Source organism: Macrotis lagotis, chromosome 8 (assembly GCF_037893015.1).
Source record: "Macrotis lagotis isolate mMagLag1 chromosome 8, bilby.v1.9.chrom.fasta, whole genome shotgun sequence".
In the NCBI taxonomy this organism is placed as follows: Eukaryota; Metazoa; Chordata; class Mammalia; order Peramelemorphia; family Peramelidae; genus Macrotis; species Macrotis lagotis.
The window spans coordinates 193,984,073-194,012,040 of NC_133665.1; the positions used below are offsets into that span (position 1 = coordinate 193,984,073).

At 47.7% G+C, this 27,968-nt stretch overlaps 1 protein-coding gene across 4 annotated transcripts in view; it reads right to left on the bottom strand.

Annotated features, from left to right (window-relative positions):
* Positions 1–230: 230 nt before the first annotated feature.
* CRHR2 (corticotropin releasing hormone receptor 2) overlaps positions 231–27,968 on the bottom strand; it is an 84,978-nt gene continuing 57,240 nt past the window's right edge. For 2 of the 4 annotated variants that reach the window (XM_074199275.1, XM_074199274.1), the window contains 9 exons: positions 27,148–27,254; positions 26,621–26,738; positions 24,862–25,015; positions 24,296–24,356; positions 17,320–17,392; positions 5,413–5,498; positions 3,829–3,964; positions 2,920–2,961; positions 231–1,192 (listed from right to left, as the gene is read on the bottom strand). In XM_074199275.1, coding sequence (XP_074055376.1) covers positions 1,052–1,192; positions 2,920–2,961; positions 3,829–3,964; positions 5,413–5,498; positions 17,320–17,392; positions 24,296–24,356; positions 24,862–25,015; positions 26,621–26,738; positions 27,148–27,254 — 918 coding nt within the window. In that variant the 3' untranslated portion in view covers positions 231–1,051. The remainder of the gene's footprint in view (positions 1,193–2,919; positions 2,962–3,828; positions 3,965–5,412; positions 5,499–17,319; positions 17,393–24,295; positions 24,357–24,861; positions 25,016–26,620; positions 26,739–27,147; positions 27,255–27,968) is intronic. The other 2 variants (XM_074199277.1, XM_074199276.1) reach the window with 1 other exon arrangement.

The window sequence follows — 27,968 nt, forward strand, 5'->3', positions numbered from 1 at the left end:
TCTCTGGCCTGCCCACCTCAGCCTCCAGTCTTCAGCCCTGGGGTACCCAATGTCTTGTGTTGCCCTCGTACCTTGGGAAGTCATGTCCCTCTAACCAGACTGGGGGAGGTGGGGCTGAAACTGGGTTTTCTTTTCCACCTCCCTGCTCAGGAAGTGAGCCCAAGACCCAGCAGCCACGGTGAGGGGGGTGGGGAGCTCAGTGACTTGGGGAAGGCTTGCAGGCTTGAACGGACACAGAAATCACTCAGGTGTGATTTATTAGACACAGAGACACTGGTTCTGAAGGGAAGGGTCCAGCAGAGGTCCCTAGGACCCTGGCTTTGAGGTTTCAAACACAGAAGAGACACTGGTTATGTGGCCAACACCCTTCCCTCCCAGCATGGCTTCTCTTCTCTCCCTGACCATTCTCTCACTATTCACAAGGCCTGGCCAGTGGCCTCAACAATGATGGGAAGGAGATGGGAACTGTGGACTGAGATTGGATTGGAAGGAAGCTATGAGTCCTACTCTCTAGTAACTTGGGGGAAACCAGTTGAGGAGGGGAGGGTATTCCATGAAAGGTGCAGTGGGAAAAAACTGGTTGTCAAGAGACCTGGGCTCTAGGCTGAGCTTCATCATTGAACATCTGGATAACCAAGATCATCATCTCCCCTCTGTTTCCCCATCTGTAAAATGACAGGCCTGAACTAGGGTCTTCTGCAGCTCCTTCTATCCCTTCCTCTCTGACTGACCCTCAGGGGCTTCATCTCCTCATCAGGCAAACGGAGATGCTAATGCATCTGCTATTTCTTTCCTGGGGCTGAGGACGAGAATGTTCCACAGTGGGACAAGGTTTTCCCATCTGCTGGTCCCAAGGGTGGGCCACTCATTCCCTGTCCTCTTGCAACCCCCACGGTGTGCTCCAACTTCCTGGAGTTCATCCTTCCAGGCCCCATTTATCCTCGGATCCCTCATGAATGACTGCCCAGGAAAGAGAGGGAGGAGGAGGAGGAGGAACAAGAGGAGTATCTCTGGAGGGGCAGGAGGAGGAGGAACTTAGGGGGAGATAGCATCAGACGGCTGCTGTCTGTTTGATGCTGTGGAAGCTGATCCTGGTGGGGGATGTGGGGATTGACATGGCTCGGGCGACTCGGACTCGCAGAGAGTGGTGATCCTGCCACCTGCGCCACTTCTTCCTCACAGCTGCTCGGACCTGCAGAGAGACAGACCCAGACCCAGACCGAGACCAAGACAGAAAGAAAGAGGGGAGAGACAGAGAGAGGGAGAGAGAGAGAGAGAGAGAGAGAGAGAGAGAGAGAGAGAGAGAGAGAGAGAGAGAGAGAGAATGAGAGAGGGAGGGAGGAGATAGAAACAGACACACAGAGAGAACAGAGTCAGAGAAAGCAAGAGAGAACAGGGCCCAACCTGACTTGCCTTTGGGGCTTTGGTGGTGGGCAAGGCTACTCCTTGACCCCATTCACTGGGCCAGTTTATTGGGGAAGGCTGAATTGAATTTCTTCCCCCTTGAGTAAATAGTGATCATAGCAGAGGTTTGTCAAGGGTTTGGCAGACATGGTTACACTTGAGCCTCACAGTAACCATAGGGAAAGGGGGATATGGGTGTTATTAGCCCATTTTGCAGATGAGGAAACCGAGGTGGAAAGTGCTGAGTTGTGTCTCTGGTATTCCATTGCAATTGAGTCTTCCTGCCCTGATGCATCTCTAAACGGGACATTTAATGAATGAAGTGAATACACAGAAGAGAATACACGGCTAGCCTGAGGAATGTCTCTAAATAAGATCATGAGAATGATCATAAAAGAACCATATTGGAAACAAAATGAAGTATATTTGGAGAGTCCCTGAACCTGGGCTCCTAGCCCTAAGCCAGCTGTCACAAGTCCATCACTCTTGGCCAAAAGACAAAGTAGATTGGGAGACTTTCTCAGTGCCCTTGGTAAACTGATCAAAAATCTATAGAAATGATGTTGAGAACAAGCCTGTGGTCTTTCTCCAGGCAGGGAGTGTCAAGGTTGAAATGATGAGTGCAGGGTCATTAGGTGTCTCTAATGTAACCCAAAGTGTTTTCTTCCATATGGAGGTAAACTACAAAAGTGGGAGCAAAAGGCTCCCCATGGGCAACTCTCCCAGGTACTTGGTTAATAATATGCTGATCAAGAATTGTTAGTCACATCCTTGGCCAGGTTATCTAGTTTTGTCTCATTTATAGGGTCAGGGCTGGAGGGAACAGGAAGGAGCTAGAGCTGGGGGAAATGGTAAGTGAGGTCAGGTCATCTCTCTTCTCAGCCCTTCTATTGTCAGAATGAATTGACCTGACCTACATCCCTTATCCTCCCCAGGCCTCAGTTTCCTCAAGTGTAAAATGAGGGATTCGGATGGGATCTGTGCAGTCACTGGTATCCTGAGTCTTTGAGTGTGTGCATGATTCATCATTTCATGGGAGCATTCTCCCACAAGGCCTCTCAGGATGGGAAGTTTCCCTGGGGCCATTCAACGTCAGAGCTTGGGCCTAGTTCTAACTCTGATTCAGTCACTGTAGGTGAGTCATCTTTTGGGGTTTAGAGGAAACCTTTAGGGGAGACTTCAACCCTTTCTCTGTGATCTTCTGATCACTAAAAGTCCTTCTAACTCAAAGGTTCTCATACTCTTCTGGAGTGTCCTTCAGCTCCTCTCTCCAAACCAGGGAAGAAAGACCTGTTTCAGAGTTCCCTTCTCCCATGACACCTCCAGTGAACCCTGTCCTGCTCTCCTCCCTTCTGTCTTGGCCATGGCCTCAGAGAGGGGGAAACATGAAGTGTCTCTGCTTCTGATTTTAATGCTTGGTCATCTGGTTTGCCAGGGTTGAGTGCCTTTCTCCTCATCAGCTCAGGGCTCTCTGCTAAAAGTTTTGGAGTCACCCCCAAAACTCAGGTCACTCACCTCTCCATTCAGGAAGCAGTAGAACACAGAAACAAAGAAGCCCTGGGGAAAAAAGTGGGAGCCCTTTATTGTCACATTCCTAGAGAACAGCAGACCCTCCCTGGAACCAAGGGTCAGAAAGGGATTATGGGAGAGAAATGGGAAGGAAAGAGGGAGATAGCTACCTTTCTAATGACTTGGCATGATTCCCTGTAGAGCAGGAGGACAATGCAAGCCCAACAGACCACAGATCAGGTTGAATAAGGGGAAAGGGGTGTTGGGGAAGGAAGAGAAGCATAGCCTTGGTGGAAGTGGGCATGGTGCTGCCATGGTGATGAGCATAACCTTTGGGGTGGTGACATTCACCCAAAGGATATTAATAATATATGACCCCAGGCTAAGCCCATCGTCTCCTTTGCTAGGGTTAACCAGGGAGTCATTCTGAGGCTGGGATCATCTTTACTGGGGTAAGGGGTCAGTTTGCGCCCATGTGCTAGGTATTTGTGGGCAGGTGTGCTTATCTGTGGGCATCTGTCATGAATATTTTTGGTGCTTCTACTGCTAAACTTGTTTATGTCTGTCTCTGCAGGTGGAGGTCCTGGGCATCTTTTCTTCGTGTACACCTGTACACAAGGTTTGGGGCTCCTCTAACTCCAAACCTCCCCTCCCCTTTTTTCTGGGACTTCCCTGGACCCCAGATGTCCCCTCTGTTCTGGGGCTCCTCTAATCCCCCCCACACATATGGGCTGGGTGAAGTTCACATTGGTCATCTCTGATAAATCATTTTTTCCAACAGTCACTTTCAGGCCAGCTTTCTCCTGGCCCCCCTCCTCACACAGTCTGCACCCCACCTCTCTCATTCCCTGCTTGTACAACATGGGTCTCAGGCCCCTTCCATGACTCCTGCCCCCCAGCTTCCAAGACTCTGACCTGAAAGGACTGCAGGAAGGAATTGAAGTAAATGAACACGATCTGGGACACGTCGTCATCACCGGGGTTGATGAAGAAGAGCATGTAGGTGATGCCCAGCAGAGGCAGGAGGACCAGGGTTGCCTTTACTGCCTTCCTGAGGGGGAGACGAGGAGGGAGGCCAAAGGTCATTGGGGCAGGGGGACTGTGGGCATTCTTCCTCCTTGATGATACTGGAGGGAGAGCCCCCAAGCTGAGGACAGTGTAGGCCCTCTAGGACCAAGCATCCATTCAACAACTTCATCCTCCAGATCCACAGGCAAGGACTGAGGCCACTGTGGGACAGGAAGCCCGGTGTGGGCATGGAGCACATCCATAAGCTTTGTGCCCTGGGTCCAGTGTCAAGCCCTGAGACTGATCCAAAGCTCTGCTAACTGCTGGTGTTTAATGATGGCTTGTGCACAGGTGTGATGATACATACATGCACACACATACATATAAAAGAGGGTCACATTCCTGGAGTCTGAGCTACCTTAGGAGGGAGGGCATCCCCTTGGCAACATCTTTTGGCTGCCAGGTCAGCTCTAAATTTTGCAAGCACTCAAGATTCAAGGAGAATTTTCAAAAACTGAGTGAAGGATGGGGGGTGGGGGATGGGAGGAGCTCAAGGAAAAAGAGCAGTGGCAAGAGAAGAGAATTTGGAGTTGGGGGAGGGTAGAAGGGACAGCCTGGGATCAGAAGACTCCCAGGACAGAGGGTAGATCTGGGGGCCAGGGAGCCCCAGGAGAGGGGTGAGATCTAGGGGCCAGAACAGAAGGTGAGATCTGGGTCAGAGAAGCACTGGGGAGAAAGAATGGTCCAGGGTTAGGGAAGCTCAAAGGTAAGGGGGGGACAAGGAGACATTGCTGGGACTAATTGGTTTTTAGACACAGATTCATAAAATATTGGGGATGACAGCCATAGGAACATGGTTTTCACTTTATAATAGAAGGAAGTAAAACAAGTGGGGTTCATTTCACAGAAAATCACATCAGCAATCATTGAGTTGATCACACCTGCCCCCTTGGAATCAGAGTTTCTTAAATATAAAAGAGAAGGAGGAAGTACGTGAGGATGGGCACCGGACAGCCCTTGGAGAGACCAGAGTGAAGGGTGACCCTAGAGCAGGTGACGCGCTGAGAAAAGGGAACTGAAAAACACAACAACACCCATGGGATCCTGCTTGGGCCAAAAGAACAGCTCTGTAGGCTTAGCAAGGCCTTTGGCTCTCATCTACTGGGGAGATAGCGTACGTTCCATCACTCACTGTTCACAATTGAAAGATGAGGAACAGTTCCTTCCCACAAATTGCATGAGGCCCCACATTCTCTGGACCAGAAGATACTTTACGGGCAGTCTAGCTCCTTCTGCCTATTTTGTTCGGTTTCCTTCAAGGACGGAGTGGGCGCAAGCCGGCAGGAGTTTGGGTGGGAGATTCCAGTTAGCCTGGAGGAGGGGGCTCCCCTTCCTGAACGCTGCTGGTTCTCCCTCTCCTAGGGACTGCGGAACAGCCGAGGGCTGGATGGGTGGAATCAAGAGCACCCGCTGCCCCCGGGGGGCACCTACCTGTACTGCATCGTCTCCGAAGTGGTGGATGCTCGAAGCTTCGTCATCAAAATTCTAACAATGTTGAACAGGAAAACAAAATTGATCTGGAGAGAGACAGACAAGAGACTAGCAGCAGAGACTAGACCTAGCTGGTCAGCTCCACGGCACTCCTCGTCTGTGCCTCCCTTGCTCTTCCCCCTCCTCCTCTCCCTCCCTCCTCTCTCTCTGTCTCTCTCTCTGTCTCTCTCTGTCTCTCTCTGTCTCTCTCTGTCTCTCTCTGTCTCTCTCTCTCTCTCTCTCTCTCCTTTTCCTCCTCCTCCTCCTCCTCCTTCTTCCCCTCCTCCTCCTCCTCTATCTCCTACTTCCCCCTCCCCCTAACATTTCTCTGTCTCCCTCCATCTTCTCTGCTTTTTTCCCTCTAACCTCTAGCTTTTGGCCTGACACTTTCATCCTTCTCTCCAAATCCCAGCCCAAATGTCACCTGTTCCATGAAATTCACCCCACTTTCCCCAACAGGCAGAGAAGGAGGTCTAGGCCTTTGACTTCCCCGTATTTTGTCCTCCCATGAGACCCCAGCTACCTCTCAAGAGTTCCCCAATTCAAAAGTGCTAAGTATCAGAGGTGAATGGGGCTTTTTGAGATCATTTAATCCAATGACATTCGACAGAGGAGGACGCTGACCCACAGATGTGGGAAGAGACTTGCCCAAGGGCTCTGCAGGGGCAAAGCCAGAGTAGGTCTTGGTCCTCGGGGTCAGTTTATGAGACTTGTATTGAGCATCTCCCTCTGAAGGCAAGGCCTGGTTCTTGAACAAACTGGTGGAGACCACCCACTAGGTAGGACCCGTTCCTCCTGGACACAACATCTGTGTAATGAGCAGTTGGGTCGGCACTGCCTCACTGGCCCCACTGAATAGCAGGGACATCCTCAAGGAAGAGGAACTCAGGGGGATTATAATTCCTCAGGATTAAAGGATGTCAGAGTTGAAAGGAGCCTTGGCAGCAGCTTGCCCAAGTCACATATGGATGTCCCCACCTTCAAGTCCCTGACAAATGATTGTCCAGCAGCAGCTTCCAGACTCCAATGAGGAGGACATTGGTGGACAAGAAGGAATTGATGGGGTTAAGGGGGATTTTCTAACCCTAAATCAAATGGAACTTGAGACTGAGACTTGAGATTCATTCTATTACCAGCAAGAAGGTTCAAAAATTGAGTAAACACCCAAGGAGTCTCATGGCTCTTCTGTGTTCCCAAAGAACTTGGTCTCTGGAGGCTGAGACCCTGGGGCTGCAGGACTTCCCTGTCCTTACGCTGCAAAAGGTGGATGTGCTGAAGTCTCTTGGAGGGGACACACTGGGGAGTTATGGAGAGACAGCTACTTGAACACTTTTTTCTAATTCAGTGACTTAAAGATTTGCTTTTTTAAATGAGAGTTGAAGCTTAGGTTCTATAGGATTCGTGATGCTAAAGAGGACAGAATCCCATTAGCTATTACCTAGACTAAGACTCTAACTCCGCTCTGAGGTGGGGGTAGGGGGTAGAGAGAGACAGAGACTGAGAGACAGAGAAACAGAGACAGAGAGGCAGAGAGACAGAGACAGATAAAGAGAGAGACAGATTGATGGACACAGAATAAAAGAGTTATTGGAGAATGTTTTATTGCCACTTTTCTTACTGATATTTTTGAAAATGTCTTTAGTTTGAATTAACTAGTTAAATACTGGTGGGCCGTCTGAACTGTGGTTTGAGTAGATGGAGACCCATGGAGTATCTTGAATTTGAAGTCTCTTTTCTGGGGGTATGCATGCAAAGGGAACACCTCTCAGGGTCTACACAAGGATGATTCACTACTGACTGGCCACCATTTTATCCAGTCCTCAAACAGTGCCTATTACCTAATAGTTGCTGAGGAAATGTTTGTTGAATATTGCTTCTAGCATCAATCTCGCCTCCACTCTTTGACCCCTCGCAGAACTTTCTTTAGCCCCTCAATAGAGGAACATTTCTTGGAATCACTCCTGCAGAAATAACTATCTCAGCCACTGGACTCAAGCCAGGTACCAGAGCATCCTATCTGGACACAAACACGGTCCAAGCCTAGGCTGATCTTTTAACAAAGGGACCTTACAGTCACCATGACCTTCTCAGATGGCATTTAGAGTTGAGTGTCTCTTTCTCTCTCTCTCTCTCTCCTTTCCTGGAGAATCAGCTTAACATTTAAGAAAGCAGCTCCTGGCCTTGTAGCCTGGGCCCAAATGAGAAGGTCAGCTCCTGACCCAGGATGATGTGGGCAGGAGTTTTTACTGTGAGTGGGGGAGCAGGAGGGGAAAAGACAGAAACTTTCTTATCTTAATGTTATTAACCCTTTCCCTCTATGGTCAACCATGATCTCCTTGGAGTGAACAAAGATATGGAGAGAAAGCCCATTAAAAGGTAACTTCCTTCACTTCCCATCTATGGATCCTGGAGTCACCCAGATAGATGAGATCCAGGGAACCTGCACTGATTACAGGCAGGTGCACTGTGTCAGAGTCTTTTTCATCATTTTGGGGAACCAAGATTCCTTGGTCTTCTTTGGTACTCTGACCCAGAATGTAAAATCCATTGCAGTTGGCTAGTTCTTTCCAAGTTTAATCAGCTGACCAATACCAATGTCCCTTTGCCTCCACTCCCCAAATCGGGCCCTCGTTGCTTCTCTCTCAGATTGCCAAACCTTCTAGTAGCTTGCTCTGCTTCTGGTTCTTCTTCTGCCAATTCATCCCCTGCCAACAGCTACTCGAATTGTCCTTCTAAAATACAAGCCTGGCCTTCCAGTGTCCCAGCTCCAGTCTTGGCTTGCTTCTAGCATAAAGCAAACTCCTTGGCTTGGCATTGAGAACCCCTCACACTTGGCTGAACCTTGCTTTCAGGTGTGTTCCACATGGTGCCTCTAATCATACTCTACTTCCCAACCAAATGGAACTTCTGGTCTCTTCCTGACCTGAGCATTCCCAAACATTCCTCTCTCCCCACTCCACACCTTTGCACAGGCTGCCACCATGCTCCTACCTGAAATGCCTTTCCTTGTCACCCCCTCCTTTGGGAATCCTTAGTTTTCTTCAAAGCTCCGTCGACCACTGGCCATCTCCCCCAGGAAGCCTGGCCTGAGTCTCCTAAGGATTTACCCTTCTGGGCGCTCTCCCTAAACAACCTTAGAGTTCCTTCTGTCGGGGTGGGAGAAACAACCACAGTGAGTATCACCCTGAGAGAACTGAACCACTGCCACTCAGCATCCAGGTATGCAAGTTAGCATGTATGTGGATCTCACTACATGGTGGATGTCCAGCTCATGGACAAGGAGGGGGCAATTTGAAGGTGCTACAGGGAGAACAGCAGTCCCTCTACTCTCTCTAATGTCTTCCACCCTCCTTCCGGGAAGCACTAACTAAATTTGACATCAATTACTGGGAAAATTCTAGAACATATCTTTTGCTAGATGGCCATTAAAAAGGAGGCAGGGATGACAAGAAGCAAGATGGCTTCAAGAAAAGTTCATGGAAGATTCACCTCATTGCCACTGTTAGTGAACTAGATGACCAGAAGAAATCTTGCACATAGTGTGACTAGATTTTTAGAACAAAAGAAAAAATCTCATACTATTCTTATGGAAAATCTATCCTGGTATTCAGCTCACAGTAGGTCTTCACAAAAACATATTGATTGGTTGAAAAAGATGGACAAATGTGAACTAGATAATAATACAATTGGATGAAATGGGAATTGACTGAGTGACTGTCCTCAAAAGGGAGCTTCAATAACTCAGTATCACTTTGGTAGAAGCCTCCAGTGGGGGAGCTCCAGGGATCTCTGCTTGTCCCTAGGCGGTTTTTGATCTTAATGAGTAATTTATCTAACCATAGATGGCATGTTCAATATATCTCCAGATGACTGCTAGGCTGGAAAGGAGAGAAAAGATATGGGATCTTAGAATCAGGATCTTTAAAAAAGCTCAGTAAACTGGAACCCTGGGTTGATTTCTATTAAAATGAGATTCATTAGTGATAATGTAATGGTTTATATTTAAGTTTGGAAAAACCAACCTTATGAATACAGGTTGGGGGAAGCCTGGGTGGCCAGTCTGTGTCCGAAAAAGATCTCAGTGAATTTCAAAGAGACAATGTGTAAACAGAGTGATATGGCAGCCTGTGGTCTAGTAGCATCTGGTAGGAAATGAGGAGAGAACGAGGGAAGCCTCCATCTTATGTTGCTCTTTGTTGGTCAGACTGAGGCTTGGACATGGATTCAATTCTGAGGGCCCCAGTTTATGGGAGAAAGCATCCAGAACACTATAACCAGGATGGGGAGGGATCCAAGGCCAAGTCATCTAAGGCATTTGCTAAAGAGGTCACTTTGGGCTGGAGTTAGGAAATGCAGTCAATGTGGGTCCTTTTTACACTTTTTCCTTTTTCTTCCTTATCAGCATCATTTGGTTTTATGCTGTACAGAAATCCATTATCTGATTTAAGTCAATTTTCCATTGCAAAAGCATAGGCCTGGGGATCTTCTCTGCCCTTTCTCTGAACTCTTTGATGTTCATTATTCCCAAATTTAGGATGTCTCTGTGTGTGTGTGTGTGTGTGTGTGTGTGTGTGTGTGTGTGTGTGTGTCCTAAGGAATGGAGGGTGCTATGGCTATTGGGATAGGATGTGTTAAAGTACAAACACCAAATAAAGCTTTTATAGAAAAGGGAAGTTACTAATTACTTTGCTTTGGGGAGAAAGACAGAGACCAAAAGAGACAGAAAAAGTGAGTGAGTGAGTGAGTGAGTGAGTGAGTGTGTGTGTGTGTGTGTGTGTGTGTGTGTGTGTGTGTGCATGCCCTCCCCTCCACTCCCGCCTTGAGATCTCTTGCCCGCCAGTCTTGCCTGTTTTCTTCTCTAGAACAAGGTGGGCTGTAGTCACCCACAACACTATCACATGGGTTTCTCCCTCCACTGACCATTTGGCCAGTCTCCCCCTCGCCTCGCCACTTTGGTGCCTGGCTTTCCCCACATGGATACTTCTTATTTAAACACTATGCTACTTGCTCCTCACCAAATGCCTTTTGCATTTCTTCAGAATAAAATCATGCCTTTTCACAATGATACCTGAGTCTGGCTTTCCTTTTTTGCCCTCAGATGTCCCATTCACTGTGCTGATTCCCTGTGCCCTTTGTATTGGGCAAACACAAATTCAAGGACTTTCTCTCTGGCTCTCTTGTGGGATTTGGTCTCCTGCCAATTCCTGGCCATCTAGGATGGTTTTGTCCCTTTGATTACACCGAAGTCTGGCAAGCGATACCGATATTTTCTTCCTCCTCCATTTTCAGTTAAAAACGCTCTTGATGGCATTCAGAGGACTCCAACAAAATGCCACCTTTGCCAGACCTCGTAAGTGCACTCCATCTCTGGCTCAAGGCCCATCGCTCCCATTTCTTAAGCGAGATTTCTGAAATACTTCTGCTTTCAGAAGCTCATTAGCATCATTTATTTCCCACCCCTGTCCTCAGCTCCCTGGCTCTCTATGGATCTCAATTCAAAGCAGCTAATTCCAAATTCCCAGAGTCTATGGTTGAAGGCCCTCCACCCCCACTCCAGTCTGTGGGCATATTGCTTTCCCATGGAATCGCTGAATCTGGCCCTTGTTCCAGTGGCTCAGGGTGCCTAGATGTTAGAGCATCCAGGCTCCCCCAGGGCTGAACTGGATGCTGGCATCTGGAGAAAGTGGAAAGGCAACTGGAGGCCCAAAGTCCAAAGACTCTGGCTCCTGGCTGCAGCCCTTGCTAGCTGGGCGACCTGGGCCAAAGTGGGGGTGGGGTTCTCCTCAGGGCTCAGAGGGAACTTGCACCCTATTAAACAAGGGTATTGATTCCTGCACTCCCCACTTCCTCAGGGTGCAGAGAGGAATGGGTTCTGGAGCTTCCAAGCTACAGAGGTCTGGGAGCTGGTAGTGTGAGGCAGCAGCATGATCCGGCAGCCAAGACAGGCTGCTTTCGAGGGGCACGGCTTCCAGGGCTAGGAGAAGACTTCCTGCTCAGGTCACTTCTGGGCCATTTGGAGGCCTCAGTGGAGTGAACTGCAAGTGAGCAGGATTGTATCGACAGGATGACCAGGAGGGGGAGGATTCTAAGACATGTCTGATGAGGACTGAAGGATGAGCAGAACGGGCTGGGGGAGTGGGGAGGGGGGATGTACAAACACCCGGGTCTCCAAGTATTGGAAAGATTGTTCTCTGGAAGAATTAGGCCGGTCTGGCTTGACCCCCACTTCTAGGGAGTACTGCAGACCTGGACTCAAGAATACAGACACTTTCTAGCTGGATGACCCTGGGCAAGTCACTTCACCTCTGTCTCTGTGCCTTCATCTGTAAAATGGAGAGAATTAGAGCATCTCCCTCTTGGGGTTGTGATGAGGGTCAAATGACAAATGGTACACAGTAGGGGCTTAATAAAGGCTTGTTCCCCTCTTTCCTCCCCCAGCCCCAGAGCTTAGAACTAGGAGTGTTGGATGCCAGCTGCCGGATGTCGTGAAGCTCCCTAAGGCTCGGTGCAGTCCCCAGGGGCCACATGACTGGGGCCCTAAGAGCCCTTTCCATGAGTGATGGCAGCATCTAGATGCAGACCATTCTCAAAGACCCTACAAAGAGATGTGGCTTTTAAAGAGAACAGGTACAGATGAGAGCCTGGAATGACAGAGCCAGAAATAAGGCTGACGTCAAAGTGGATTGCTTACAGGCCTGTTTTGGGTAATTTTTTTGGGGGGGGGAGATTCTATATAATGGATTCATTTTGAGAAATGTGGTTTTTACTTACACTCTACCTTGATTTAACAACACAGCGGTAATTATCTTTCTGATGTGAATGCGCTAGGCAAATCGTGGGAAGTGGTTCGGGAAGAATCTACTCATTATCGCCTCATTCTTGCATCAGCTCCTCCAGTGGGGAGGGAGAGGGCAGCTTGTGGGTGCTTGGGACCTGGTCCACTTTGGGGAAGGAAGCAATGGGGGGGCTCAGGGCTATCGCAGCAGCTCATGAATATTTGAATGCTGGAAGAGACTTTAGAGATCATTTCTCTAATTTCATTTTCAGAAGAGAAAACTGAGGCACACAAAGGGCCTGACCTTTGATAGTGACTAAGCTGGGATCAGAATTCAAGTCACTGGATTTCTAATGGCAAATATTTGCCTCCCCTGTGGAGAGTGGAAGCTGTGGTCAGGAGGAAGGGGTATCAGAAATCTTTTGACAAATTTTTGTGGTTTTAGCTCTCCATCAGCAGCCCTCCCTCCCTCCTTTGTGACCATTTCCCTGTTGCCCCAAACTGCCCCCAAATGGAACTAAAATGAACAATTTTCCTCTAGATTGTCTTCCCAGCCACTATCCCCACCCTATCCCAATAGCCACCATCCTCTGTCACTGCCAGCATCAACCCCACCCCTATCACCACCATCCCTTCCAGAAGCTAGGTGACAGTGGGTAGAGTATAGGGAGTCTAAATTTAAATCCAGCCTTTGATATATAGTTGGGTGACCCCAGGCAAGTCATGACTTCTGACTGCCTCAGTTTCCTCACCTGTAAAATGGGGATAATAACAATTACCTTGAAGGGTTGTGAGGATCTAATGAGATAATATTTGTAAATACTTTAGAGGGTCTGGCACATAGTAGGCACTTAAAATAGTTTCCTCCCTTCCCATCTCCATTCTTGTACACCCCTTTCTCATTTCCATACCCATTAGCATCATCATCATCATGACAGCCCCAACATCCCTTTTTTGTCCCTACTGCCACTCTGTCCATCTTCATCTCCATCTCCATTATCTCCTTTGTCACCTCACTTCCATGCATCCTCATCATCACAGCATATCCAAATGTCTGTCCCTCAACATTATGAGGTGGGTGATCTAAATCTCCCCTGTGGCCTTCTCCTTCCCCCTGATGTTCACCAACACATTCCTGTCACCAATCAACATTGCCACCCCTACAGAATCGCTTTGGTGTCGGTACCCTGCTAGTGGTCTGGTTCCATCTCATCTCCAAGACATCGAATCACCTCTAGTTAGCAGCTTGTCCAGCTCACCTTCTTACACACACAGCCACACTGCCCTGATCCCCTTCCCCCGATCCTATCATTTGGGTGAACAATCAGGGCTCATCATGGGCAAAGCTGGACATCCCTGATGGGCATAACATGGGCATCATAAAAACAGAAGGAAGAACCTTCAATGAGAAATCAAGGGTCAAGAATCTGAGGAGAGACAGAGAGACAGACTGAGATAGAGACAAAGGGAGATGCAGAAACAGAGACACGGAGACACAGAGAGAGGACTGTGATCTATGTCAGGAGGTTGGAGGTTAAAAACTGTGGTACAGAGAAGAAAGGCTGGTGGCTAAAGCCTGGGAGCTGATATCAGATTGGAGGTTTTTCCCATAGAGGGCCAGGGAGTGGAACCTGTAGGGGAAGCTGCCTCTGCTCCAAGGAACCATTTAATTCAAGGCCACTGCCATATATGAAGCACCTCCCCAATGCAAGGTTCTATTTTAGGCTCTGGAAAAACAAAGACAACCAAGAAATTCAATGTCTCCTGACCCCTGAGGTGGCTTCCCAGGTGCCCTGCCAAGGAGAGATCATCCAGGAAGGAAGAGGAGAAGGTGAGGCAGGTGCCGCTGGCTGGCACCTTGTCATTGAAAACACCAAGTTTACAATTTGTTGACCTTGCTTTAGGAAAAGAAGTCTGTTTCCCAGGGCCCCTCTCAGGCTGGTCCTGAGGCTCTCCTGAGATGGGACACTCCCCACTCAGGTGATTCACACAGATAATGATAGGACTAGCAGGAAACCAGAAAGTGCTGCTCCTGATGACAATGATTTTGTCAAACCATGGCAGGCACAATGCCATGCGTTCTGTTGTTATCCCTGCCCAAAACAAGGGCTTAGGAAAGAGACAGACTTGGGGAGTTGGTGAGAAGATGATGTGACAATGGGACTTTGATGTCTGGGTCATGATTCAAAATACAGGCACTTGGTTCAACCAAAGTTTTAAAAATACACTTCCATGGAGTCTGATGAATCTAAGCAGAATGGATTTAAAAGGAAAAGGAAGATGGAAGGGGAGGCTGTCAAGGTCACCCAGTACCTGTAGTACCATAATAGTAAATAATGTAGGAAGAAGGGCTATCATGAAAATGGACAAAATTTCATAGTAGTCTACATCCAAGAAAGGAGTCAGCCTGAATGAAGGCAAAAGTGGGTATTTATATGGCCCTTTGAAGTCTGTAAAACATTTTAAAAACAGTATCCCCTGGCTCTTTTCAACCACACTATAAGCTATGACTGGAGGATAGCATTTTTGCAAATGCTCAGTCTGGGTAACAAGTAAGCTAAACCAAAGAGCTTAATGTAAAGAGAAAAATTGGATCTCACAGGAGTCACTGAGGCTTTTGGGGCGTCACTCATAAACTCTTGTTTCAAAGGAAAAGAAAAGAAAAGTGGCAGGAGGCAGTAGCATTGTGGGCTTATGGATTTATGTGAGGAAATCCGTGAACCAGAATCCATGAACAGTAAAGAACATGGTTCATCCATCCCCTCAATCAATCATCCCAAAGATCTCCCTTTTCTGGTCAAATTCCTTGAGTTCCTTTGCTCCCGTTCCCTCCTTCTCTGTCAGCTCTGCAGTCTGGCTTCCGACCTCCCCATTCACCCCAAACTGCTCTTTCCAATGTTCCTAATGATCACTTAAATGGCCCAATGCAATTTAGTCCACATCCTGCTTGATCTCTCTGCATGTTCTGCCTCCCCCCTCTTCCTTCTAGATTCCTGTATCACAGTGCTCTCCGGATTCTCCACTGATCTGTTCTCAGACTCCTTTTCTAGGTCTTTGAACAGGTCTTACTAATGGCCCCTGGGGGGCTTCCTAGGCTTTGGCTTTCACCTTCTTCTCTTTTTCCCTTTATTGCTGTTTTACCTGGTGATTTCATCACTCCCAAGCTTCCAGCTGACATCTCTCCAGGGGTGATCATCAGACCGACTTATCAAGCTCTAACTCTCAGTCTAGACTCTGCAGCTGACCATCAGCTGTTCTGTGGAGGGGACACCACCCTCCCTGACCAAATGCACAGCCTAGGCAGAATCCACAGGACTTTCTATCAGAAGCTCTCCCTCCTTGTGGGGTTTTCTTTTTTCTTCTTTTTTTAAGATTTTTTTTGCAAGGCAATGGGGTTGAATGACTTGCCCAAGGCCACACAGCTAGGTCATTATTAAGTGTCTGAGACCGGATTTGAACTCAGGTCCTCCTGACCCCAGGGCTGGTGCTCTATCCACTTGGCCACCTAGCCGCCCCATGTTGGCATTTTCTTAATTGATACTGTACATATCTGTTCGTACCTAGTTTTTTACATATAGTCCTCTTCATCAGACTGTGAGCTCCTTTCTTCTGGTCAGCTCAACGTAAAAGGACTATGAGATGATTTCTCAAGTCCCTTCCAGTCCCACATCCAGTGATGGTGCAGAAAAAGGCACGAGAGCCATTAGAACCCAACTTTGTTCTAGTTTATCAGCCAAGAATAATGGCTTTTAAACTGGAAATCGTAGAACAAAATGGTGATGAAATTAAAAGAGAGGAAGAGAGGGAAAAGGCACAGAGGACATTTTAGGCTCGATGTGAGAGGAAAGCTTCCTAACAACGAGAGTTGTCCCAACCCAGAATGGTTCAGAAGAAAGTCAACTCCCTGGCATTGAAGGGATTCAAGCTGAGGCTGGATGATGATGGGTCAGGCATCTTGGGGCGGAGGTACAGATTGGACTAGACCTCCCCTCTGAGGGCCCTTTCCAAGACATCCTGTGATTCTGGGAAATGAGGCCAGGACCAGGGAGGAGAAGGTAAGAGAACACCTGCTGACCGGGATGAACTGTAACTGAGGGCATCAAGAGAGCTGGCAGAGAGGATGTGAGTCACTGTCAGGGAGGTAGGCCAGACCTGCATGTGGGCAAGGCCCTCCACTTTACAAAAGGAGATGATGCAATGAGCAAGCTCAAGGCCAGGGAGCTCTGCTTTAATTTCTGGAAAATAAATATTAGAACATGGAGTCAATGAATGAATTGTGAGCGCATGGGGTTCGCTGGGAACAATCAAGCTAGACAAACTTTTGTTTCTATTTTTAGCAGGGAGGACTAGACTGGCAGGTGAACTGGAGAGATGATTTCCCTAGATTTTAGCAAAGCATTTGATGAAGTCTCCCATGGCATCCTTGTGGACAAAATGGAGACGCTGGACAGTTCAGTGACTTAGAAACTGGTTGGATCACAGCACCTAGAGAGCATTGATTCATGGACCAATGTTAAGTAAGGTTAAGGTAATTCTAATGGAGAGTCATTGTGGGGATAGAGTTAGAGACAAAGAAGCAGAAACAAACACAGAAACAGAGAGCCAGACAGAGAGACAGAAACCCAGAGACACAGAGAGAGCCAGAGCCAGATACACACACACACACACACACACACACAACAATATACAGATAGAGAGACAGAGAGACAGACAGAGAGAGACAGAGAGACAGAGACACAGACAGAGACAGAGAGAGACAGAGAGACAGACAGAGAGAGAGAGAGAGAGAGAGAGAGACACAGACAGAGAGATTGGGAGCCAGAGACAGGGGGGCTGAATGGGGCATGGGAGAGACATCATCTCTTTCAAGGCCTAGCACACTCCTCTAGGGGCTCAATATATCTGTGTTGGACTGATGGATCAGCCTCTCACTCAGATCCCAATGTGGAGCCCAAGACTTCAGGCCCTAGGAAAGCCCCATTTGGGTGGGAAGCTCCCTCCACTGGGTGCTCACCCCTCTTTACTGAGATCTCAGACCCCCATGGGACATCACTCAGCCATCCATGGTTAATGTCTCCTCCTTATGGACCTACCAGCAGCACCAGAATCACTGGGCCTTGATAGATGTAGTCAACGTAGTTCCCTGGTTCTTTGCCAAACCAGCATCTGTAAAGAGAAGAGACCAGGGTGAATGTGCCTCCAGATGGAGGCTTCCATTAGCCCAGATCAGAGCCGCCCTCCTCAGCTGCTACTTGGGTGCTGGCCTCTGTGGAAGATGAGGTTGGACCCTGTGCCAACCACAAATCTCAAGGTTTGACTATGAGAAAATCAGATGTGATTTACTATTTATATTGGCTTCCATTCTGTAATTGAGTCTATTGTAACCTCTCAAGCCATGCTTCTTGGTCTCCGAGCTGTTCAGAAGTTCAGCTTTCCTCCCTTAGCTAGGTTGTTCCATAAATGACTTTAATCCAAAGAGATCTATTATCTCTTCACAGCTTATTGCCCATATCTAACTAGGGAAGACCCGTCATCTTCCCAACATGCCTCGTGAGATGCAGGTGGATGCTAGGGAGTCGCTTCTATTATCTCTGCAATTGTAGGAGTCTATCAAGAAACTCTGGTCTGGTATTGAGGTGACTCTACATGGCCTTGCAGGTGAACCCCACCAATGAACTTTCCATAGTAACAAGATGGGAGGAAGGGGTTGTTGCTGACCCTGCATTCCAGACTTACATTCAGTCACAGTTTCCATCTTCCATGATACATCAGGCTTTGTAACTAATCATATTGTTTTCCATGACTGTTCTTGGTTTGCTTGTACTTCCCCAAACTACAGAAAGACTAGTAAACCCCAGGGTAGCTAGGTGGCGTAGTGGATAGAGCACTGGCCTTGGAATCAGGAGTACCTGAGTTCAAATCTGGCCTCAGACACTTAATAATTACCTAGCTGTGTGGCTTGGGGAAGCCACTTAACTCCATTGCCTTGAAAAATCTAAAAAAAAAAAAACCTAGTCAACCCAATCTTGTGGTCTTTTGATTGGATGACATGCTGAATGACCCATTTTTTTGGCCATTGTTGGTTATTGTGGCCATTGGCCACAACAAATTGAGTGTGCTTGGAACTTTGTGTCTCAGTTTACCTTAATTTCAATTGTGATGCTACTTTGGAATGATTTCCTTGCCATTAGTGATAATGATCAGTTAGGCATAATAATTCATTGGGAAGAGAGTGGAGTGAAATTAGGGTGGCTGTGGAGTCAAAAGAACTAGGTTCGAATCTCAGCCCTGTTTGTGAGACATTGGGCAAGTCACTTAATTAAATTTCACTTCCCTCCTCTGTAAAATGAAGGAGTTAAACTGTATGACCTCTTAGGTCACTTCCAGTGACACACTGGCACCAATGAGGGGGTGACCAGGGTAGGAAAAGGCCCTCAAGTCTGTCCTCACAAGTAATCAGCTGAAGAAGCTGAGATGTTCAGCCTGGAGAAGAAAAGTCAAGGGGTAGGGGCAGGGGTGCCAGTTAGAGAAAGTATTTGAAGGGCTGCCCAGTGGCAAACAGATTAGACTTGCCCTCTTTGACCTCAGAATAAAGAATGAGAAGAGTTGGGGGGGGGAGTGGCAAAGAGGGAGATTTAGGCTTCCTTCCAGGAAAACCTCCTAGGACTGAAGGGGGAATGGGCTATCAAGATGGGGAAGTTTTCCCTCACTGGGGATTTCCCAAACAGATAAATGCCTATAAAGTTCATTGGAAACCAGGTGCTATGTAAATGAGGAGATATCAATAATATTATGAGTTTGTGATTATGGCTGTTGTTGAGGCAGAGACTGGATGACCATTTGCCAGATGTGTTATGGAGGGAGTCCTTGTGTTAAGTATGGTAGGAATGACCTGTTTGCTGAGATCTCTTTTGTTGATTAGGTCTGGAGTTCTTGCGTAATTCTGAAATATTCAGAGAGTCAAGGAAAGACTTCACCATAGTGGGAGGGTCCTCAAGTATGAGGAAACTGGAACAGGGACTGTGCAGAAAGCATGGGTGGGCTATGGTTGAGATCAATGGCATCAGTGCTTCCTACCTCAAGGCTCTATTAACATATAGATGTCCTAGGAGGTCAGGGATGGAAGGAACATGGGAGTCATCTAGTCTATCTTTGTCATTGTCCTGAGAAAGAACTCTGACCTAGAGAGTAGAACGAGCTGGCCAATGATCACATAGCTAGTTAGTGGGAGTGAGTCCCTGAACTAGGGACTCGAGCTCATCTCCCATCATATCTCCTCCATGTAGTTGACATAGAAATCACATACCCCAAGCACAGGACAAGGAAGATATGGTTGTACAAAAGATCATGTGAAAAAGAGCTGGAGGTGGTTTAAAGTTCTGAGTTTCGCAAGAGGCAGCAGTATGTGACAGGGTCATCACAAAAGCTGACGTCATTTGGGGTCACAGTTGAGGCATCCTCTTCAGGATGAAATCTATCTGCCGGGCAAGAGATCCAACTAATCCCAGGGCCTAGACAAAGGGTCAGCTTTCTGGCTGGCACAATGAATCCTCGTAACCATTGGGATGGTACTCCTGGGTGAAAGAGCATTGGTCAAAGACTGTACCACCTCTATGGCCTCAACTGGGTTACTTTTGCCTCCGTGTTCATCCTTATCTGTAAAATGAAGAAGTTGAAGTCTCTTCTGATTGTACAAGGCTGATTCTACAATCCCAATTAGAGTTGAAAAACCAGAAAGAAGTCCTGGGCCAAGGGCAGAGACTCTCCCTATTTAGATAGAGAAAAAGTAGGTAAATACTTGGCAACTAAGTTGAAAGCCTTGGGAAATGTCCTTTTTCTTGTCCTCCCAGGTTTCATAGTTACTTGTGGACAGAGGAAAACATTCGAGAGCCCCCAAGGGTCCTGATCCTGCAACTGATGGGTGACTGGGTGAACTTGGGCAGGTCACTTGACTTCGCCAAGTCTCAGTTTCCTTGCTTGTTAAGCCAGAATTGTGTTACTTCCTCTGCCTTTCTCACAAGTGATGTCCTGAAGATTTGATGAGATAAATAAATCTGAAATTATCTTGTGAACTCTAAAGCCCTGCACACAAGGGGAACCAAGACAAGCTGACCAGGAACAAGGATAGCTGGAGAATGCAACATCCAGGAGGGCAGGGGCTGCTTCCCCTTTTGTCTCCATACCCCCTGTAGCTGCGACTTAGTGGGTGCTTGATGAGTGCCTATGGATCTGCCATGGCACTGCATTCTCCAGCTGAGCCAATATGCTGGCTACCTCCTGCATAGGGGCAGGCTGGGGCCAGAATTAAACAAGAGGAGGTGAGCAGGCTTGGTGGCCTTGGGGAAATTACAAAGTTCTTGTAATGATCTCTCTCCCTGAAACAGAGGTCTATTTTCTTAATACCAGTATTCTTCCAGTGACGCTATTTGGCTGTGAGTCATGGAATACCAGAGGCTCAGAAGACTTTAGGTTGAGGATCTTTCAAAGGCCAATGGGGAGGAGACTGATGAGATAAGGGATTAGCCAAAAGGGATGGAGAGAAGGGGGGGAGAAAGGAAGGGAGGGAAGGAGAGGGAAGAAAAGAAGGAAGGAAGGAAAGAAGAAAGGGAGGGAGGGAGGTTGGCATCACAGAAATATCTCATCCCAAAACAAGAGGGACTGATCAAGGGACAAAAGCAAGGGCTACACCAAGGCCAGCAGGAGCAAAAGTCCTCCATCGGATCCTTCCTAATGTCACAAGAATACAAGGAAGCCTCCAGCATGTGGCCTGAATCCCTGGGTATGAATGCCAAGTAGGGCATGGTCAGGGGGGCACAGAGTGGGCAAACATGGGTGGGTCATGTTATAATAGAGACACAGTAGAGCTTAATGGAGCCTTGCTGATTGAGTTAGTGATAGATAAGGAGACTGGACCAGATGTATACTTCTCACTCTGCAGTTCAGGGACTTGGGGGTAAGAGGCCAGGACAGATCTGTTCTGGAGGATAGGAAATCAAAATGTAGGGGCAAGAGAGAAGCAAAGTAGCTTGGGGCTGATATGGAGGCAGGGATTCTCCCATTGGGAAAGCATGAGGCCATCAGGGCTTTTGGACATATTTTAGTGTTCCTGTCCTCTTCCCATTCACTTGCCAGCTGACTCTACCCCTAACTACCCTCTCCTCCCTTCTGTTTTCCAGATTCCCTTCCAGTCTTGTCTTTCTCTATTAGAATGGAAGCTTCTTGGTTGTAGGGACCCCCTTGTTTTGACCAGAGCTTAGCACAGGATTCAGTATATAATGTGTTTAAGGAACCCCCCCCTCTCCCTCTCCCCCCAAATATCTATTATCTCAGATTCAAGAGTGCAGACAAGGACTCTCTAGCTACAGCTTCTTGCTAGTGGCTCTTTGTGGAGACAGATGTCTTGGGGGGGGGGGAATCTCCACTGGTGCTTTTACAGCCTGAAGTCCCCTGGGAAGAGAATAGTCCTCATTAGGGCCCATGAGAGAGGACAAGTCAGCTAACTTCCATAAAAAAGAATTGTAGCCGGGCGACTGGGAATGGATCCCCATGAAGGCTGCCCTAGAGCCTGACTTTGACCCTCACCATCTGCAGCACCTAAACTGCCTATTATAGTATTAATGGGCTGAAAGAATTTAACTGAATTTAACTGACTTTAGATCTTTTTTTTTTTTTAGTTCTTGCAAGTCAATGGGGTTAAGTGACTTGCCCAAGGCCACATAGCTAGGTCATTATGAAGTGTCTGAGGCCAGATTTGACCTCAGGTCCTCCGGACTCCAGGGCCGGTGCTCTATCCACTGTACCACCTAGCCTAGCTGCCCCCCAAGAATTTAACTGACTTTAGAGAGATCCAGATATTATCAGGTTATTAGGCTCCAGGGAGGGTGCCGTGATCTTCACATTACCTTCCACCTTCATGTACATGAGCTGTGAACCTGGAATGATAAACTTTCCTGAATGCACTTTCAGCACATTTAGAGCCTGAGGATGGGGAGACATGGTCTCTCTTCAACCCTTGGGTTCAGGTACAAGTTGTAAAGAAGAGATATTCTTGCAACTGCAGGTCGTCCAGGAGAGTCCTAGGACCTCCTCGCTAGGGGAAGGAGGACTTACTGACCTGCCATGATGCTCTGGGCTCTGGACAACTCATGGAAGCAAAGATCCATGAACCTGTTGAACCTGTGAGTGGCTGTAACACACCTGGGCTCAAGTCCAAGACCAGGACTGATGAGAAGGCATGGAAAGCCCTGGAAGAGCTCCAAGGTCTTTCTTCCAATCCCTGCGGGGCATATCTCCCTGACCATCACATTAGGTTGACTCCCTTGAAAATGAAATTTGACTCCTCACAGAAACCCCATATTTCCAGAATATTACCACTGACATGGTTGTAGTGGTTACCATGGCGATAGTTCTTAAACAGTCTGCCAAGCATTTAACATGCGTTACTTTATTTGACCCTCACAACAATCCTACAAAGCAGGTACTACTGTTATCCTTTCTTTAAAGAGAAGGAAACTGAGGCTAAGATAAGTTAAGTGACTTAAGTGACTTGCCCAAGATCACACAACTAGTAAAGTATCTGAGTCAAATTTGAATCCAGATCCTTGTGATGCCCAGTCCCTCACTCTAGTCACTGTGGGGCCCCCATCTGTCTCAGTGGATCAGTTCTCATCAATGTGCCCTTTGATTTCATGTCCCAGGTAATGATCTCTCCCAGCCCCTCACAGTGTGGCATTTTTAAAGCAGAATACTCACAATCATAAGCTTGTGTTCAACAAAAAGCATTGAAAAAAGGTTAAAGGTTCAGCGACTGCTGACCGCAGTCTTAGAGCCATCTACCATCAGGAAAGCGTGTGGGAAAGCACACGTTAAGTGCATGCATATGGTTGTCTGTCTGTCTGTTGGTCTATTCCTTATCTCTGTCTCTCCAAGGTGTTGCTCTTGAGGAGAGAGCCAGGAGAACCTGAGTGCCTTTTTTTTGCCTCCCCCTGGGCATCTTGTATCCTGGTCTCTGCCTGGCATCTCCTGGCGACTTCCAGGAGCAGTGGGGAAGGGTGAGCTTTCTGAAACAACCTTTGCTACATTGCTAAGAAGATGTCAGGCCTGAAAGCCCCAGGCACAGCATTAGGTCTCTGACATGGGATATGTTGAAGGCCATGAAGTTTGGTGAAAAGAGACTTGAGCTACCATTCAAGGCTTCCAGATTCTGGTTCCAGCCAGATTATTAGGACACTATGTGGCTGTGGCAGAGAACTTCCATGATAGACCTCAGTTTCCCCATTCAGAAAAAAAGGCTAACTTATCCTAGCCCTCCATCGTTTCCAGGGCTTCTTGCATGCATATGGATGGATGGATTGATTATACATACATTCTTATACCCACATAGACACATAGTTTTGGTTGTATAAAAGAAGTTTCTCCAACTAGTTCCCAATTCGCTACAATATGGAGAACCTGTGGGCATTTCCCCTCAATCCCACAGTGGTGGGACCTTATTTTACATCTCAGCCCTGTCTCCTGCCAAGCTGGTGCAAACTCTGGGAAGAATGCCATCTTAGCATCTGTTTGAACAACGGAGTCAGGAAAGTTCCTCAGTCTGGCCTCCCTGGGCTCCAACCAAAGTAGAGCAATAAATGAAATCCTAGAGGTCAAGGATGCTTATTGCTGGAGAGACCTTCAGCAGCTCCTTTATCTTTTTTGTTGTTGTTTGTTTGCAAGGTGACGGGGTTACGTGACTTGCCCAAGGCCACACAGCTAAGAAATTATGAAGTGTCTGAGGCCGGATTTGAGCTCAGGTCCTCCTGACTCCAGGGCCGGTGCTCTATCCACTGCACCCCCTAGCTGTCCCTCCTTTATCTTTTTTTTGCCCCTCAGCCTCCTTGTCTGTAAAATGAAGGAAGTGAGCTATGTGGCCTCCAAAGTCCCTACTAATACGTTTCAGACCAAACTGATTGGGTCTGGATTAAGGACTGTTCCGTCTCGTCCTTCTACTTCTCCCCTCTGTTCTCTCGGGTAAGGAGGAGCTTACTCCAGGACACACATTCAGGGGTTTGAATCAGTTGTTTCACTCACTGCTCATCTTCATAGTAGAGCTTGCCGATGGCCCAGGCGATGATGATGGGGCAGGGGATGACTGAAAGAGAGATGGGCATTAGGGCCATGATAGGCAGCAGTGTGAGGAATGACTAAGGGAGGGACCAGAATAATGGGCAAAGACACCTTTACCTATCCACTTATCCACCCTACCCCAGGAATTGGGCACAGGATTATACCACTGAAGTTTCTCTTCCATTTGACCAGATTTCAGACCAACATAGATTTGAAGTAAAATGTGTGTGTGTGTGTGTGTGTGTGTGTGTGTGTACAGGGACCTCTAGTAGTATTCTCAAACAGGAAGTTTTTGGATTATTCATGTTATGGGGGCAGATCCCTTGTGTTTGGATTATCCATGCTTCCATTCCTCCAACTCAGCACAAATAATCAAGGGGAACTATCCAGAGCTAAGCTAAGGGTTCCTGGCCTGGATTAGAGGTAAATTGTTCAATATATAGAAGATAATGGAGAAGAAGCTTCCCTCAGCCTTGGGGGTAACCCAGGACAATCCCCCCACCCCTGACATTGCAACCTCTACCACTTACACCATCCGATGAACAGGAAGACCCACTTCCTCAGCTTGTCTGTAGAGTAGGTCATGACAATGGCCGTGTGTAGGTAGCAGCCTTCCACGAACATCCAGAAGAAGTTGGTTACCACAAAGTAGTTAAAGATGGTGGTGATGCATCTACACCAAGCCTGTGTCAGGGTGGGAAGAGAGGGTCGGTGGAGGAAGTGTGGAGAGCACTGAGAGCTGTCTCTCAATGGAATCCTCAAGCTGGAAGGAACCTTAGGCATCATCACTTTTATCAACAAAAGTTGTTGGATTTCAAGGGATCAAATTCCACCCAGTATCCTTTGCATCGTCTCCTGAAATTTAGTCCTATGCCTCAGCAAGTTGATTCCAGCTCTTAGTCATTGCTTCTCTGCCTGGGCCTCCCACCTCACCATTCCTCCAAGAAACTTAAAGGAGAACTTTGAGTGTCTGGCCAACCCTCCACATCCCGACAATTCTCAGTGCTTTCCCACATTCTGCTCCATTTCCTTCAGAGAGAAATGTTCCTTCTTTTTCCTTTAACTAATTAATTAATTAATTAAATGTTCTTTAATTTAATTTTTGCAGGGCAGTGGGGTTCAGTGACTTGCCTAAGTAAATATTAAGTGTCTGAAGTCAAATTTGAACTCAGGTCCTCTTGATTCCAGAGCCAGTGCTCTATCCACTGCTCCACCTAACCACCCCTGAGAAACATTTCTTCTGGCCGATGCTAACTCACTAGGTTTGGCCTCACACCCTTCCAGGACCGAGCTCAATCTTGACTGAACTGATGCAGAGCAAAGTGAGAACCAGAACCAATTTAACAATAACAATATTGTAAAGACAAATAGCTTCCAAAGACTCAAGAATCATGATCAATCAGGGTTCCAAAAGATCCACGCAGAAACGTGTCCCTCCTGGCAGAGAAGGATGGCTTTTGGTTGGGGATATGGCCCATGAGGGAATTGGGTTTGCTCCATTCTGCTTCCTTGGTCCAAGGAAGGCCTCTTATTTGAGGGGAGGAGAGAAGTGTAGTGTGCCTGTGTGTCTGTGGGGGTTGTGATAATGATACAAAAGAAGGAAAAAGAGAAAGGTGTCAATAAAACACCAAAATACACAGAAAAGAGTACAAAAGAAGCTCAGGAGGGGACAATCACACAGGAAAGTATTGGCGTGATTTTATCAAATTAAATCAACACTTTAAAAAACTTCAGTTTTACACAATAAGTTGCTTTTCTGTTCTTTGTATACTAAAACAGCAGAATAGCGGGGATGACCCAAGACTTCCAAATCTGAGAGGCCGGGCTTGCTCCCCATCTCTAGTGCTCACTGCTCAGAGGACTTTGGACAAAGCACCTTAACCTTGCATTTCATCTGGGAAATAAGGGGTCAAGCTAACTGCCCCCTGGTGTCCCTCTTAGCGCTAGATCTCTGTCACTGGGTCAGTCATGAGATAAACCATTTACTGGCATCTACCACATCTGTTTTCTGGGGACACTGGTCTTCTAGGGCAGAGAAGGGTTTTGTCTGGTTCAAGGTAGGGGTCCATCTATGTTGGGGTTAGTTTGAACTGAGTGAAGAGAGTATCTAGGCTCCTTCATGGACTGATATGGCCATGGACCTTCTAATGACCACAAGCCATACACTATGTTCTAGAGTTGTGCCAGGAATCAGAGTTGAGCTCCCTGGTCTCTAAAAGTCGCTAGCCTTAGTGCTGCACCCATTGCATGCCCACAAGAGTCCTGGAAGCTGACCGCTGTCCCCAGTACCTCATTGTTTTCATGGACTGTGTGGTCAATCAGCTGCAGGAGGAACCAGAGGATGTTCCGGAGGATGAAAGTCGTGATGAGGTTCCAGTGAATGATATTCCGGAGGCAGCGGATGCTCCTGTGTAGGGAGGTGAAGGCAGTGAGGGAGGGGCTTAAGCCCACATCAGGGGAGGTGGACAAAGCCCATCATGCTCATCCTCTGCTCAGCTGCCAAAGTAACCTTCCTAATGCTCAAAGCTGGTCATGGCACTCCCCTACAGCTAATTTCAGGGGTTCCCTCTCCCCTCCAGGATCAGAAGTCTGGGGGAAAGGGAATGAAGAGGGAATGGAAGAAGAAGAGGAGAATAAGGAGTGAAGGAGCCAGGAAAGAAGGGCCATGGAGGAGGAGGGACCCAGGGAAAAGGAAGATGGGAAAGAAACAGACAGAGACAGGCAAAGACAGAGAGAGCAGAAGCAGAGACAGACAGAGACAGGGAGAGAGCCCGGGAGCCAGTGTTGGTGTGAGCGGGAGAGGAGCCATGACTCACTGCAAGCCGAGGAAGAACAGGAAGGCGGCCAGGAGAGCCCCCATGGACACGCAGTGACCCAGGTAGTTGATGATGAGCGCTATCTTGTAGTGCACGTCATATTTCCTCTGTGGAGAGACATACAGACAGACACACAGACAGACAGATGCAGAGATGGGGGGGGTGGAGAGCTGATCTGGTCCTCAGGGGATGCCAGCTCCAGGGAGAAAGCCACCTTCCCTGCTTCCACTCAGACTCACTCAGGCCACAACACTGGGCTCCTTCCTGAGCAAGAAGCCTGGGCCATATAGACCTGGCTCCCAAATATAGTTTCCTTCTGGAGTCTTTCTGAGACCCCCTTGGGCCCAGGGGGGCCTGCTGGAGGGGGCTGTCAGAGGGTTTCCTTCTTTCTGTCACAAGGCTGGGGGATGGATGCCAAACCTTGAATCTGGGCCGTGCTGCCTTAGTGAAATCACTTGACCTCTCTGGGCCTCAACTTCCCTTCTCTGACAATGTCCCAAGGTATGGGGATGGGTTAGTGAGATCATGGAAGGTTTTCAAGTGATAGAAATCTCTCCCAAAGTCCTTGGCTCAGCTGCCATGTGATTGTTTACACTCCTCTCGCCCTTTTGGATGCTTTCTCCTGCCCTCTCTCTTTGCCTACCTAAACTTGAAGGCTGAGCTCCAGTGCTATCCTTTCAATGAAGCCTCCTCTGATCCCCCATTCATTGCCAGCCCCAAGTCATAGGGCCAGGGGGATAATAGAAAACTATAAATCAGGCCTTGATGGATTATTTTGTTCATTATCCAGACTTAAGGAAGTGAAGGAGAAAACAGTAATT